The 15,337-nt window shown below is 39.7% G+C and overlaps 1 protein-coding gene and 1 long non-coding RNA gene across 2 annotated transcripts in view; both read right to left on the minus strand.

Annotated features, from left to right (window-relative positions):
• Window positions 1-3,686, minus strand: part of LOC123323659 (ankyrin repeat domain-containing protein 26-like) — a gene marked incomplete at its 3' end in the record, with an annotated part of 24,097 nt that extends 20,411 nt beyond the window's left edge. The window contains exons 1-3 of the mRNA XM_044912107.1: window positions 3,671-3,686; window positions 1,435-1,463; window positions 1,269-1,341 (exon numbers count right to left, since the gene is read on the minus strand). Of these exons, the coding sequence (XP_044768042.1) occupies window positions 1,269-1,341; window positions 1,435-1,463; window positions 3,671-3,686 (118 nt within the window). The remainder of the gene's footprint in view (window positions 1-1,268; window positions 1,342-1,434; window positions 1,464-3,670) is intronic.
• A 272-nt stretch (window positions 3,687-3,958) lies between these two features.
• LOC123323660 lies at window positions 3,959-14,223 on the minus strand. Its single transcript, XR_006539509.1, has 3 exons — window positions 14,213-14,223; window positions 13,845-13,906; window positions 3,959-4,044 (listed from the first exon to the last, which is right to left on the minus strand). It is a non-coding gene; the product is annotated as an uncharacterized LOC123323660 (long non-coding RNA).
• Window positions 14,224-15,337: the final 1,114 nt, after the last annotated feature.

Here is a 15,337-nt window from a genome sequence, read left to right on the forward strand (position 1 = left end):
TTTTTTTTTAAACAAGATTGTCTGATTTAAACCTCTTAAGACAAGGGAAAGAAAAAAGCAAGAAATGCAGAAATGAAACCTTAATGCCCATTTCACCACAAGGGCCCCTCTATCATTTTATATCCATGAACCCTGTACACGGTTTAAAACAGTTCTCCCATGTCATCTGAGAATCCCCGGAGTTCCAATCCATCCATTCAGTAATGCTAAATGTTATTTGACATTTTCACTCTCATTCTCTTATTAAGTGTATGGTGAAGTTTTCTAAAGTTAGGATACGTGATAGTATCACAACTCGCATGATTAGTGGGTCAGAGCTCTAACGGCTAACAATGTATAATCGTGTATGCTTGTATTTTAAAGGCTTGTTTTAATTTCTAATACGGTAAATATCAACACTTAAACAGAAGTTCTTTGGCATTCCTAATAATTTTTAAATAGTATAAAAGGACCCTAAGGCCAATAAGTTTCAGAATTATGGTTTTAAAAGACTGTGTCTACCAAATACTAGGATAGAACTAATTACTTCCCACAGTTTTAATAGTCAAAGACACCATACACACACACACACACACACACAGAGAGTCCACTAATCAGAATATCTGTTTGGCTTAAGATGATCAACATAATAACGCTAAGATGAAATAAACTTAAAACACAATTGACATGATAGCAAGTGAAGCTTTACTCTAGGGAAAGGTCAGAATTGAAATAAACATTGTGAACACTGGAAAAATCTGAGAGTCTAATAATTAACTTCTGGGAATCCCAAGGAAGTAATGGGATTCCAAACTGGGAACTTCAGGAATTCAAAACATAAAAGTAGAAACTAGAGCTAAAGCTTACATTTTAAAAGTTTCTTTTTCTTATGCTTATAAATATCTTCTGTTCAAACATGGGTATCAACAATGGTATCTACCTTATTTATGTCAAATCCTTCAGTTAAATTTGCCACCAAAAAAAAAAAAAAAGAAAGAATTCAGAATAAGAAGACTGTGAGCATTTCAAATATTTTATTTTTTTTTAATTTTTTTTTTAAAAGATTTTATTTATTTATTTGAGACAGAGAGAATGAGAGGGAGGAGGGTCAGAGGGAGAAGCAGACTCCCCGCCGAGCAGGGAGCCCGATGCGGGACTCGATCCCGGGACTCCAGGATCATGACCTGAGCCGAAGGCAGTCGCTTAACCAACTGAGCCACCCAGGCGCCCCCATTTCAAATATTTTAGTCTACTTCTTTCCACTGTGAAATTTGTATTGTAAAATTTACCTGAGTTGGATGTTTGTTTTTCCTTCACTTCTACTGTTTTATTAGGAACAGAATCTTTCACTTCAACAGTAGGCTGAATGGGTATTAAAACAATATGATTAAGACATGATGGACCTTTCATACAATCTGTAGTTAAAAATTCAAAATAAAAATATAAAAGTTTTACCTTCACGTAAGGATAACTTTTAGGAGAATCTGAAAAGTAAAATGGACATAATGTTAATTATATGTAAACATGAAAGGCAACTAAACATTCATGCAGTTAGTACTAAGCTGAATCCTCATGCTTGGCTCTGAAAATGATTACATTAGGTTTTGGTGTTCTGTTTCTGGCGATAGGAAGGTGGGTTAGGACAGCGACAAGAGAGAAATATGAACCCAGTATAAATATTGAAAAAAAATGCAAATATATGTATTCAGTGTCAATCTTACTGATAATAACAATTGTAGCATTTAGAGAACGAACCCTATAATCTCTTTGGTTTCCAAAATTAGTTTGATTTGGTAGATCATGTTATTCTTTAAAAGTTTTTGTGAAACAGCTATCATATCAAAAAATTAGCTATCTTAAAAAAAAAAAAGCTGAAGCTTCCATATTCAAATTAATCTCATTGGAATAATGAATACCAATACAAGAGAGATCTTTGATGTCCCATAGATCTGAGGAGGATGAAAGAGTGGCTGTTTTACCCCAACTTTAGCACTCCATCTGCTTTCAGTATTCTTTGTGGAGCAGCTGTAATTTAATGTTTTGTTGAGTTGAGTGCAAATACACTCAAGTCATCTAAAGTGAATTCTCTCGAGCTTCCTCATCAACTCCAAAATTTCCTAGCTAACACGCCTCACTTTCTTCCCTCCTTCCCTTCACTATCTACCTTCTTCAAAAGTAATTTCTGGGAGCACCTGGCTCTTGATTTCGGCTCAGGTCATGATGTCTGGGTCCTGGGAATGAGGCCCTCATCAGGCTCCAGGCTCAGCAGGGAGTCTGCTTAAGGATACTCTCTCCCTCTCCCGTTGCCCCTCGCCCTGGTCGCTCGCTCTCTCTATCCCTAATATAAATAAATTTTTTAAAAAAGTAATTTCTGGGGTGCCTGGGTGGCTCAGTCGTTAAGCGTCTGCCTTCGGCTCAGGTCATGATCCCAGGGTCCTGGGATCGAGTCCCACATCGGGCTCCCTGCTCTTCGGGAAGCCTCCTTCTCCCTCTTCCACTCCCCCTGCTTGTGTTCCTGCTCTCGCTCTCTCTCTCTCTCTCTGTCAAATTAATAAATAAAATCTTTAAAAAAAAAAAAGTAATTTCTGGATCTATGGTCTTGATTGTTCTGCTTTTACATCCCTTTTATTACAGATTATCTCCACCACTTCTTTCCTCTTTGTTTAGCAGTAGTATCTTACATCTATAACCTCTATTTCAGCATCTCCTTGCTCCCCTCTAGCTAAAGACATGCTCAGCAATAAAAACAAAATAATGCTTTTCCTTGATTCCATTATGTCTTGAACTATCCAATGGCCCTTCCTGATTTCGCTAAAGGGAAGTCTACATCCTTCCTATGGAGCACATGACCAAAGGACCACCAACACTGACATCACCTGAGAAGTCAGACTGCAGAATCCCAGACCTGCTGCTCACAATGTGCATTTTTAACAAGGTCTCGGATGATTCACTAAAATTTGAGAAATTCTGGTCCACACTGAGTCTGTTGCCACATTCCTTTACCTTAACTGAACCTTCTAGAAAAAGCCTCAAGCTCGTCACTATCGATTCTCCAAAACTGAAAATGTATTAAAAGTCATAAACTTTCGGGGTGCCTGGGTGGCTCAGTTGTTAAGCGTCTGCCTTCAGCTCAGGTCATAGTCTCAGGGTCCTGGGATCGAGCCCCGCACTGGGCTCCCTGCTTGGCGGGAAGCCTGCTTCTCCCTCTCTCACTCCCCCTGCTTGTGTTCCCTCTCGCGCTGTCTCTCTCTCTGTGTCAAATAAATAAATAAAATTTTTTAAAAAAGTCATAAACTTTCTAATGCACTTTTTATCAGGGCTAAAGCTTCCTTGATCTCCCCCTAACTGACCCTGCTCTCTTCTTCCTTCCAATTCTCCTATTTTGCACTAAATGATACTATCTTATGAAGTGCCACCATTTTATATGACATTAAGATATATACATTTATAGCTGACTAGGACATAGCTCTGCATAATCAGCTACGCCAGTCCTTAATGTCGTCCCAACAGCGAGGAAATCAGTTAAGAGTGGAAAAATTTTGGCATACTACTCTGACAAACTTTGGTACTGGAAGCTCACTTGATATTATTTCTGCATTTCAAATACTCTGCTCTTCCTTTTAAAAGAATTATTTTATGTTACCACCTTCCACTATAAAGAGCTGCTTTGTCCTTCATTTACTCCCGGTACTCTCCGCCTTTCTCATCATTCCCTCTTTTCCTCTTATTTCCTGATGTCCCTTAGGTCTTAGAGTATCTTGAAATGGAACCAGTAATTTAGCTCCTTCAGTGGCACTCTCAATTTAATCTGTTGCTGACACCTGATAAGATATACAGTTGATCTCCTTTTCACATCTTTCTCCTTTCTATGCATTTAATAGGTGATTTTCTTTGGATATTAGAACATATCAGTATTCCCATTTTAAATTAACATTCTATCAAGTGACTTTTTAAGAAAATACAATTCTTACCTTCTACTTGTTCATTTAATATACGTGGTCCTTTCTGATCTGCAGCTCCAAATAAATGTTTAATGTCTTTCTTTGGAGGACTCTCAGAAATACTCTGTTAAAATTAACATCAAAAATGAGCTGCATAAAGACTTCCTAATCCTTTTCTAAGAAAATATCTGAATTTCCTACTTTAACAGCAATCAGACTTACAAATAAGAAAAGCATGGATTGAAAACCAAAACATCTAAAAACCTCATATATGCTTTCTAGATTAAGTGTACCTTTTAATCTACATTTGCCCACTGACTCTGTAAACTGAACATGGAAGGCCAGAGGAGTAAATACTTTCATAGACAGAAGACTGATTTATATGTACATTTCAACAGGAACTAACAAAACACCTAACTCTCCTTTGCATTTCCCACCAAAATAAAAGGACATTAAAAATATGTAGTTAAACAAATTCTTTAATAAGTATATTTGCTACAAATTTAAACTGTTCCTAATGGCAGAAACTTTTTCAGTGCTAAAGTAAGATACTTGACATGATGAGAAACCTTGGAGCATATCATGTTGACTATAAACAGAACACTGTGGTAGCTGCTGCTTCATTTAGATAAACAAAGGCTTGGACTTTTTATTGACAGGAGAAATGGTTGAATGAAATGGCAAAGTAGGAAGAAAAACTTTTCTTGAAATTATATTTAAATAATAGCAAAAAATTTTAGATACAGGTATGAAACTCTTCAAAAAGTATAGTAAGCGGAGGGGGGGAAGATGGCGGAGGAGTAGGGGACCCTATTTCAACTGGTCCCCAGAATTGAGCTGCATATCTACCAGGCCACTCTGAGCACCCACGAAACCAGCCTGAGATGTAAGAAGATCTGGATCTCTACAAACAGAATATCGCAGGCAGTTGGTTTTGAGGTACGAAGCGGAGAGCCCTGATTCTGCGGGCAGATATCGGAGGATAAATGGCAGCGGGAGGGTGCTTGGCCGTGGGGATCCTGCACCCCCGGTGAGTGACAGCCTCGCGCACTGCGGACAGGGCACAGACTCGCAGACCGGTAGCCTCCGGAAAGAACTTTAGGGCAGCCCCTGGGGTGTAAAACCAGACCGGCGGGGTCGCGCGCACGCGAACCGCAGCCCCCCGGACAGAAACCCGGAGCGACGGTCGCGCGCACGCGAACTGCAGGCTACGAGACGGAAACGTGGTGCACCGTGTCCCGCCGGTGAACTGCAAGCCCCGGGGTGGGAACCCCGAGCGGCGGCAAGAACTGGGAGCGGCTGGCGGTTTTAGAAACGCAAAGGGCAGAGACGTGCCCCGACCTGGAGGCAGGACTGGGGGCGCTGTGGAGGGGCGCACAACCCAGGACGCTGCAGTTTATAGCAGCACGGACAGAAACAGAGACAGTGTGGCCTGGAGAGCTCACGGAAAAACAGACTGTGGTCTCTCTGCTCTGAGGCAGAGGGTTGGAAACGGTCTCTTCTGCTCTGACTCGCAGAAGAGATGCGGAAAGCCGCCAGGGAAAGGCGCCAGAGAACAAAAGCCCCAAAAACTGATTTCCACTGAGCCCATCCCCCACCACAGGGGCTCAGGGCAACTCCGCCCAAACAGGGTTGCCTGAGTAACAGCACGGCCAGGACCCTCCCGCAGAAGACAGGCTGGGAAAACAAGAGGCCAGCAACCCTAAGGTCCCAAGAAAACAGGTGCATCTTGCTTGGGGTCTGGTCAATAATTTGGACTCTATACGTTCCCTCAAACACCCCTCAACAGAATGACTAGGAGGAGGAGCCCCCAAAACAGAAAAGACTCAGAGATTATGACTTATGCTGCAGATTTACGAATGGATGCAGATATAGCCAAGATGTCAGAGATGGAATTCAGGCTAGCAATTGTGAAGACAATGGCTAGAATGGAGAAATCAATTAATGGCAACATGGAGTCTCTAAGGGCAGAAATAAAAGGTGAATTGGCAGAACTTAAAAATGCTATCAATGAGATCCAATCCAATCTAGATAATCTAACAGCTGAGGTAACTGAGGCAGAAGAAGCGACCTGGAAGACAATATAATAGATAAAAAGGGAAAAGACAAGGCCAGGGAAAAACAACTCAGAATCCATGAAAATAGAATCAGAGAAATAAGTGACGCCATGAAGCATTCCAATGTCAGAATAATTGGAATCCTGGAGGGAGTAGAGAGAGAGAGAGGACTAGAAGATGTATTTGAGCAAATCGTAGCTGAGAACTTCCCTAATCTGGGGAATGAAACAAACATTTGAGTTCTAGAGGCAGAGAGGACCCCTCCCAAGATCAAGGAAAACAGGCCAACACCCCAGCATGTAATAGTAAAACTTGCAAATCTTAGAACCAAGGAAACCATCTTAAGGGCAGTTAGGAGGAAGAGATTCCTTACGTACAGAGGGAGGAACATCAGAATAATGTCAGACCTATCCACAGAGACCTGGCAAGCCAGAAAGGCCTGGCAAGATATACTCAGGGTACTAAAGGAGAAAAACATGCAGCCAAGAATACTTTATCTGGCAAGGCTTTCATTTAGAATGGATGGAGAGATGCAGAGTTCCACGACCGGCAGAAACTGAAAGAATATGTGACCACTAAGCCGGCCCTGCAAGAAATATTAAGGGGAGTTCTATAAAAGGAGAAAAACCCCAAGAGTGATATACGACAGAAATTTACAGGGACAATGTATTAAAACAACATCTTCACAGGCAACATGATGACAATTAATTCATATCTTTTAATAATCGCTCTCAACGTGAATGGCCTAAATGCTCCCATAAAACGGCACAGGGTTACAGATTGGATAAAAAGACAGGACCCATCCATATGCTGTCTATAAGAGACTCATTTTGAACCTAAAGATACATCCAGACTGAAAGTGAAGGGATGGAGAACTATCTTCCATGCCAACGGACCTCAAAAGAAAGCTGGGGTAGCAATTCTTATATCAGACAAATTAGATTTTAAACTAAAGTCTGTAATAAGAGACACGGAAGGACACTCTATCATTCTTAAAGGGTCTATCCAACAAGAAGATCTAACAATTGTAAATATCTATGCCCCCAACATGGGAGCAGCCATATACACAAGCCAACTATTAACCAAAATAAAGAGTCATATTGATAACAATACGTTAATTGTAGGAGACCTCAATGCTCCACACTCAGCAATGGACAGATCATCTAACCAGAAAATCAACAAGGAAACAAGAGCTTTGAATGACACACTGGACCAGATGGACCTCATAGATATTTACAGAACATTCCACCCTAAAACAACAGAAGACTCATTCTTCTTGAGCGCACATGGAACTTTCTCCAGAATAGACCATATACTGGGCGACAAATCAGGTCTCAACCGATACCAAAAGACTGAGATTATTCCCTGCATATTCTCAGACCACAATGCTCTAAAACTGGAACTCAATCACAAGAGAAAATTTGGCAGAAATTCAAGCACTTGGAAGCTAAAGAGCACGCTGCTCAAGAATGTTTGGGTCAACCAAGAAATAAAAGAACTTAAACAATTCAAGGAAATCAATGAGAACGAAAACACATCGGTGCAAAACCTATGGGATACTGCAAAGGCGGTCCTAAGTGGGAAATACGTAGCCATCCAAGCCTCACTCAAAAAAATAGAAAGATCCCGAATTCACCAACTAACTCTACACCTTAAAGAACTAGAGAAAAAGCAACAAATGACGCCTAAGCCATGCATTAGAAGAGAAATAATTAAAATTAGAGCAGAAATCAATGAATTAGAAACCAGAAACACAGTAGATCAGATCAATGAAACTAGAAGTTGGTTCATTGAAAGAATTAATAAGATTGATAAACCACTGGCCAGACTTATCCAAAAGAAGAGAGAAAGGACCCAAATTAATAAAATTATGAATGAAAGGGGAGAGATCACGACCACCACCAAGGAAATAGAAACAATTATTAGAAATTATTATCAACAACTATATGCCAATAAACTGAGCAACACCTGGAAAAAATGGATGCCCTCCTGGAAACCTATAAGCTGCCAAGACTGAAACAGGAAGAAATTGACAACCTGAATAGGCCAATAACCAGTAACGAGATTGAAGCAGTGATCCAAAACCTCCCAAAAAACAAGAGTCCAGGGCGTGATGGATTCCCTGGGGAATTCTACCAAACATTCAAAGAAGAAATAATACCTATTCTACTGAAGCTGTTTCAATAAATAGAAACAGAAGGAAAACTTCCAAACTCATTCTATGAGGCCAGCATTACCTTAATCCCCAAACCAGGCAAAGATCCCATCAAAAAGGAGAATTTCAGACCGATATCCCTGATGAATATGGATTCCAAAACCCTCAACAAAATCCTAGCTAATAGGATCCAACAATACATTAAAAGGATCATCCACCACTAACCAAGTGGGATTTATCCCCGGGATGCAAGGGTGGTTCAACATTCGCAAATCAATCAATGTGATAGAACACATTAATAAGAGGAGGGAGAAGAACCATACGGTCCCCTCAATTGATGCAGAAAAAGCATTTGACAAAATACAACATCCTTTCCTGATTAAAACTCTCCAGAGTATAGGAATAGAGGGAATATTTCTCAAGCTCATAAAATCCATCTATGAAAAACCCACAGCGAATATCATCCTCAATGGGGAAAAGCTGAGAGCCTTTCCCTTAAGATCAGGAACACGTCAAGGGTGCCCACTCTCACCACTGTTGTTCAACATAGTACTAGAAGTCCTAGCAACAGAAATCAGACAACAAAAAGAAATAAAAGGTATTCAAATTGGCAAAGAAGAAGTCAAACTCTCTCTTTTCGCAGATGACATGATACTTTATGTGGAAAACCCAAAAGACTCCACCCCCAAATTACTAGAACTCATCCAGCAATTCAGTAATGTGGCAGGATACAAAATCAATGCACAGAAATCAGTTGCTTTCTTATACACTAACAACACAACTGTAGAAAGAGAAATTAAAGAAACGATTCCATTTACAATAGCAGCAAAAACCATAAGATACCTTGGAATAAACCTAACCAAAGAGGTAAAGGATATATACTCTAGGAACTACAAAACACTCATGAAAGAAATTGAAGAAGACACAAAAAGATGGAAAAATATTCCATGCTCATGGATTGGAAGAATAAACATTGTTAAAATGTCTATGCTACCCAGAGCAATCTATACCTTCAATGCCATCCTGATCAAAATTCCCAGGACATTTTTCAAAGTGCTGGAACAAACAATCCTAAAATTTGTATGGAATCAGAAAAGACCCCAAATCGCCAAGGAGATGTTGAAAAAGAAAAACAAAGCTGGGGGCATCACGTTGCGGGATTTCAAGCTATATTACAAAGCAGTGATCACGAAGACAGCATGGTACTGGCACAAAAACAGACATACAGAGCAATGGAACAGAATAGAGAACCCAGATATGGACCCTCAACTCTATGGTCAAATAATCTTTGACAAAGCAGGAAAAAACATGCAATGGAAAAAAGCCAGTCTCTTCAATAAATGGTGCTGGGAAAATTGGACAGCCACATGCAGAAGAATGAAACTCGACCATTCTCTAACACCATTCACAAAGATAAACTCAAAGTGGATGAAAGACCTCAATGTGAGACAGGAATCCATCAAAATCCTAGACGAGAACGTAGGCCGTAACCTCTTTGACATAGGCCACAGCAACTTCTTTCAAGATACATCTCCAAAAGCTAGTGAAACAAAAGCAAAAATGAAATTTGGGACTTCATCAAGATAAAAAGCTTCTGCACAGCAAAGGAAACAGTCAACAAAACAAAGAGGAAACCCACAGAATGGGAGAAGATATTTGCAAATGACACTACAGATAAAGGGCTGGTATCCAAGATCTATAAAGAACTTCTCAAACTCAACACCCAAAAAACAAATAATCAAGTCAAAAAGTGGGCAGAAGATATGAAAAGACACTTCTCTGAAGAAGACATACAAATGGCTAATAGACACATGAAAAAATGTTCATCATCATTACCATCAGGGAAATTCAAATCAAAACCACACTGAGATACCACCTTACACCAGTTAGAATGGCAAAAATGGACAGGGAAAGAAACAACAAATGTTGGAGAGGTTGTGGAGGAAGGGGAAACCTCTTACACGGTTGGTGGGAATGCAAGTTGGTACAGCCACTTTGGAAAACAGTGTGGAGGTTCCTCAAAATTTTTAAATAGAGCTACCCTATGACCCAGCAATTGCACTCCTGGGTATTTACCCCAAAGACACAGGTGTAGTGAAAGAAGGGCCCTATGCACCCCAATGTTCATAGCAGCAATGTCCGCAATAGCCAAACTGTGGAAAGAGCCGAGATGCCCTTCAACAGGTGATTGGATAAAGAAGATGTGGTCCATATATACAATGGAATATTACTCAGCCATCAGAAAAGATGAATACCCAACTTTTACATCAACATGGATGGGACTGGAGGAGATTATGCTAAGTGAAATAAGTCAAGCAGAGAAAGTCAATTATCATATGGTTTCACTTATTTGTGGAACATAAGGAATAACATGGAGGACATTAGGAGAAGGAAGGGAAAAATGGGCAGGGGGAATTGGAGGGAGAGATGAACCATGAGAGACTATGGACCTAAGAAACAAACAGGGTTTTAGAGGGGAGCGGGGAGGGGGGATTGGTTAGCCCGGTGATGGGTATTAAGGAGGGCACGCACTGCACGGAGCACTGGGTGTTATACGAAAACAATGGATCATGGATCACTACATCAAAAACTAATGATGTAATGTATGGTGACTAACATAACATAATAAAATTTAAAAAAAAAAGTAGTAAGCTTTCATAAGGGAAGAATAAGAACATTTATTTATTAATTACCTAAAATGTACCAGGCACTCGGGCACCTGGGTGGCTCAGTTGGTTAAGCGACTGCCTTCGGCTCAGGTCATGATCCTGGAGTCCCTGGATCGAATCCCGCATTGGGCTCCCTGCTCGGCAGGGAGTCTGCTTCTCCCTCTGACCCTCTCGACCCTCCCCCCTCTCATGCTCTCTCTCTCTCTGTCTCTCTCTCAAATAAATAAATAAAATCTTTAAAAAAAATGTACCAGGCACTTATTTTATTTTTTTTAAAGATTTTATTTATTTATTTGAGACAGAATGAGAGACAGAGAGCATGAGAGGGAGGAGGGTCAGAGGGAGAAGCAGACTCCCTGCCAAGCAGGGAGCCCGATGCGGGACTTGATCCCAGGACTCCAGGATCATGACCTGAGCCGAAGGCAGTCGCTTAACCAACTGAGCCACCCAGGCGCCCATACCAGGCACTTATTTTAGTATGCACATTTTCTTTTCTACACACAACAATAACAATGAATATGTCAATGGGGTGGATCTTCCAGCTTCCTAGTCATTCCAAGTCATAAGAGTGAAATGATGAATAGATGTGATCCATGGTTCTCTCTGTCTAGAATGTCCTTCTCCAAGACCTTCGCACGACTGGTCCTTCTCATCCGCCACTTGGCGGCTCTTGCCACATTCAGAGAGATCTTTCCTGACTAACAAAATTCCACTCCCATTCTCATCCCCATCCTAATTACAAACTCCTCCAAAACTCCCTAACCTAACATTTCCATTTTCTTTATATGAAGCACTTATAGTAACTTACCAATATATTGTTGTTTCCTTATTTTTTCTGCTCCTACCACTACAGCCTAACCCCTCAACTTATACAGCCTGGTACATAGCTGATATTCAATAACAGAAATGTATTTAAGGTCAAAACATTTAAAATAATCTCACTGAGGGGGTGCCTGCGTGGCAGCATCAGTTAAGTGTCCAACTCTTGATTTCAGATCAGTTCATGATCTCAGGGTCATGAGATCAAGCCCCATGTCAGGCTCCGTGCTGAGCATGAAGCCTACTTGGAATTCTCTCTCTCCCCACCCTCTCACATGCTCTCTCTCTCTCTCTCTAAAAAATAAATAAAATCACCTCACTGAGAAGGTCTCAAGTACCAAGTCACTATACTGTCGACCCTTACACAATGCAAAGGTTAAGGGCGTTGACAGCCGTGCAGTCAAAAATCCACATATAACTTTTGATTCCCCAAAAATTTAACTACTAATCTCCTATTGAACTTCCTACCTTAAAAGCAATTAGACTTAAAAATAGGAACAATGTAAATGAAAAACCAAAACATTTAAATAGAAGACCTCGTATATGCTCTCTAGATCTAATCGACGTCTTAATCCTCATTTGGCCATTGACTCTGTAAACTGAGCATGGAAGGTCAGAGAAAATTATAACCTAATGCTGACCTTACCAATAATGTAAAGTCAATTAACACATTTTGTGTGTTATATATATTATATACTGTATTCTTACAATATAAAGAAAAGTTTATTAAGAAAATCATAAGGAAGAGAAAACAGATTAACAGTACTGTACTGTATCAAAAAAAAGTAACATACCCCAACTTAGAAATCCACCTGCCCGTTCTAACTTTCCCATTCTTTTCTGGACATTACTGCCATTTATTTTACTGTCCTTCAGAAATCTTCACATTTAAAAAAAAGTGTCCTCAATATTTAATAAATCACTAAATACTGCTGTGATCATTTTTGTCCTATATTTCCATAGCGGCCTTTACAGTATACAAAGTGTTTTCACATTTGTTACCACATTTGTTCATTACACATACCTGAGAGGTAGGTATTAGTACCATTTTTATGAATCAGGTCACTGACATTCAAACAGGTTAAACAAGTTTTTCTGGCATCCCACAGCTACCAAGTGACAGAACCAGGATGCTAGCATATCTTTTGACTTCAAATACGGTGCCTGCACCATTCTGAAGCACCTGCCTGTGCTAAGAGATCAGGCCCTTTTTACCTCCTTCCACAGTCTGTCACCTTAGAATAGGTCATCATTACTTTATACTTCTGTTTCTACAAGTATGGCTGCCACAAAGATACTCAATGCATACTATTTTAACGATCCAAAATGGCTTTTACCTATTAAAACACCACGAAACCAGGGACACCTGGGTGGCTCAGTCGGTTCTGGGATCTAGCCCCATGTGCTCAGTGGGGAGCCTGCTTCTCCCTCTCCCTCCGCACCTCCCCCAGCTCATGCTCTCTTTCTCTATCTCTTTCTCTCTCAAATAAATAAATAAAATCTTTTTTAAAATAAATAAGTAAAACACCACTAAACCAAATTGTTATTATAATCCCAATGCTCCTTGTAAATCTACTTGACAATCCAAATATAATACTTTCAGGGCCCCTGGATAGCTCAGTCAGTTGAGTGTCCAACTCTTGGTATCAGTAGGGCTCTGCGCCCAGAGGGAGTCTGCTTCAGATTCTCTCTCCCTCTCCCTCCTGCTCACTCACTCTCTCTCTCTCAAATAAATGAATAAAATCTTAAAATATACATATATATACACATATATATATATGTAAAATATTTCAAGTCCTAGGCATTAGCTTTTCAAACTCCAAGTCGTAAAAAACTATAATCCAAACCTTCTAGATCTCATCAGGAATTTTGCACATCCATATACACCATAGAATCACATCTGGCCATAGGTTGGCCTGGAGTAATTCTTTAGTTTTTTAGATAACTTAAATTCAAAACGCAAACTAATTCCTTATCACTCGTAAGTGTCAGTTTTCTGCAATAATACTACACAGCTTTCATTAAGTTAAGCTTGCAAATTAGCAGAACTGTATTATGCTGTATTATTACATTTAGCACATAATTATTTTATCAATTACAGGTAAAAAGTATAAGGAAATAGTTTTATGGGCAAATGCAGAGATGACAGAGTAAAGTCTAAGCATCCCTTTTATGCTGTAACATCATTCAATGCTTATATTTTAAAATAATAAGAAAACAGTACCTCAGAATCCCAAGGTGATTCTCCATCTTCCTCTTCTCCTAATCCCAATGCTGACATCGTAACTATAAAATACAGTCACAGATACATTAATGAGAACATGTATTATTATGAATTTTAAACATATGTACAAGCTTATCCCCACTCATGAATATTTCAATAAAATAAAAGTAATAGCAGTAAAGATTTCCAGAGGGTTGAATTATTTTCAGGAAGAAAAAGTTGGTAGTAGTCGGGATACTTAAAAAGAAAGACAGCAAAAGAAAAATATCTTAATGAAATGCATAACATATCTGGATCTATATACTTTCAGATTTCTTTATACTAGCATTTGAGCATAGGAAAAAATTCACAGATGTTTACTAACTTACCACTACTATTACTTTTGTATGCTCTATCAGCAGAAGTTAGATGGTCATTAACTGTTTGCTCTTGTGGAGCACTTTCAGTAATATTAATACCATTGTCCTTTTTTCCAGTTGCCGGCTGCACCTCTCCTTCCTATAAAAACAACACAAAACAAAAACCCAACTTCAGAAAACATCGCATTAATTCACTTGTTCACTCACTCACTCACTCACTCAGAAAGACAAATACATACCGTACCTGTCAAGTCATAGGCACTATCGTGGGAGAAGCTGGAAATATAAACGACAGAGACTGCCCTATATGCTAGTAGGGATAGAGATGGACCAAAACAATTAAGAACAGAAGAGTATCATTTACTAGTTCTACAGGTCAAGTGAATAAAGCACAGTGAAGGCACAAAGGAGAAAAGAGTTGCATATGGGAAGCTCAGGAAATGCTGCAGATAGGGCTGTATATTGAAAGACAGACAAGGTGCACAAGGAGGGTGTGAAGGACACTCTAGAAAAGGTAGAATGAGCGAAAGGATGAAGTATGAAATAACGCAGTAAGTGACGATAGCTCCAGAATGTGGCAAAACTGGAACACAACTTTTGGGAATGGGACAGAGAGAGATAATTGGAAAATCAGGACTGAACCAAAAAAGGCAAGTGTCATGCTAGAATATGAACCTTCTCCTTCATGTAATGGGGATCCACTAAATAAGCAGAGGAGTTACATCGTCAGAAATATATTGTAGAAAGGTCTGACAGCAATGTAAAGATGAACATAAAGGAACCAAAACCAGAAGAGTATTTCAAAACTATACGTGAGAGAGTGAATTATGATAATAAGATATGAAAAATGGTAAGCAGGGACAAAATACTGAATGTGGTGATTTTTTTGTTTTGTTTTTTACTTTTTCTTTTTTAAGATTTTATTTATTTGTCAGAGACAGAGAAAGCACAAGCAGGAGGAGTGGCAGGCAGAGAGAGAAGCAGCCTTCCCGCTGAGCAAGGAGCCCAACTTGGGACTCAATCCCAGGACCCCTGGATCATGACCTGAGCTGAAGGCAGCCCCCTAACCGACTGAGCCTCCCAGGCGTCCCTTTTTCTAATTTAAATTCAATTAATTAACATATAATGTATTAC

Source organism: Neomonachus schauinslandi, unplaced genomic scaffold (genome assembly GCF_002201575.2).
Source record: "Neomonachus schauinslandi unplaced genomic scaffold, ASM220157v2 HiC_scaffold_142, whole genome shotgun sequence".
In the NCBI taxonomy this organism is placed as follows: Eukaryota; Metazoa; Chordata; class Mammalia; order Carnivora; family Phocidae; genus Neomonachus; species Neomonachus schauinslandi.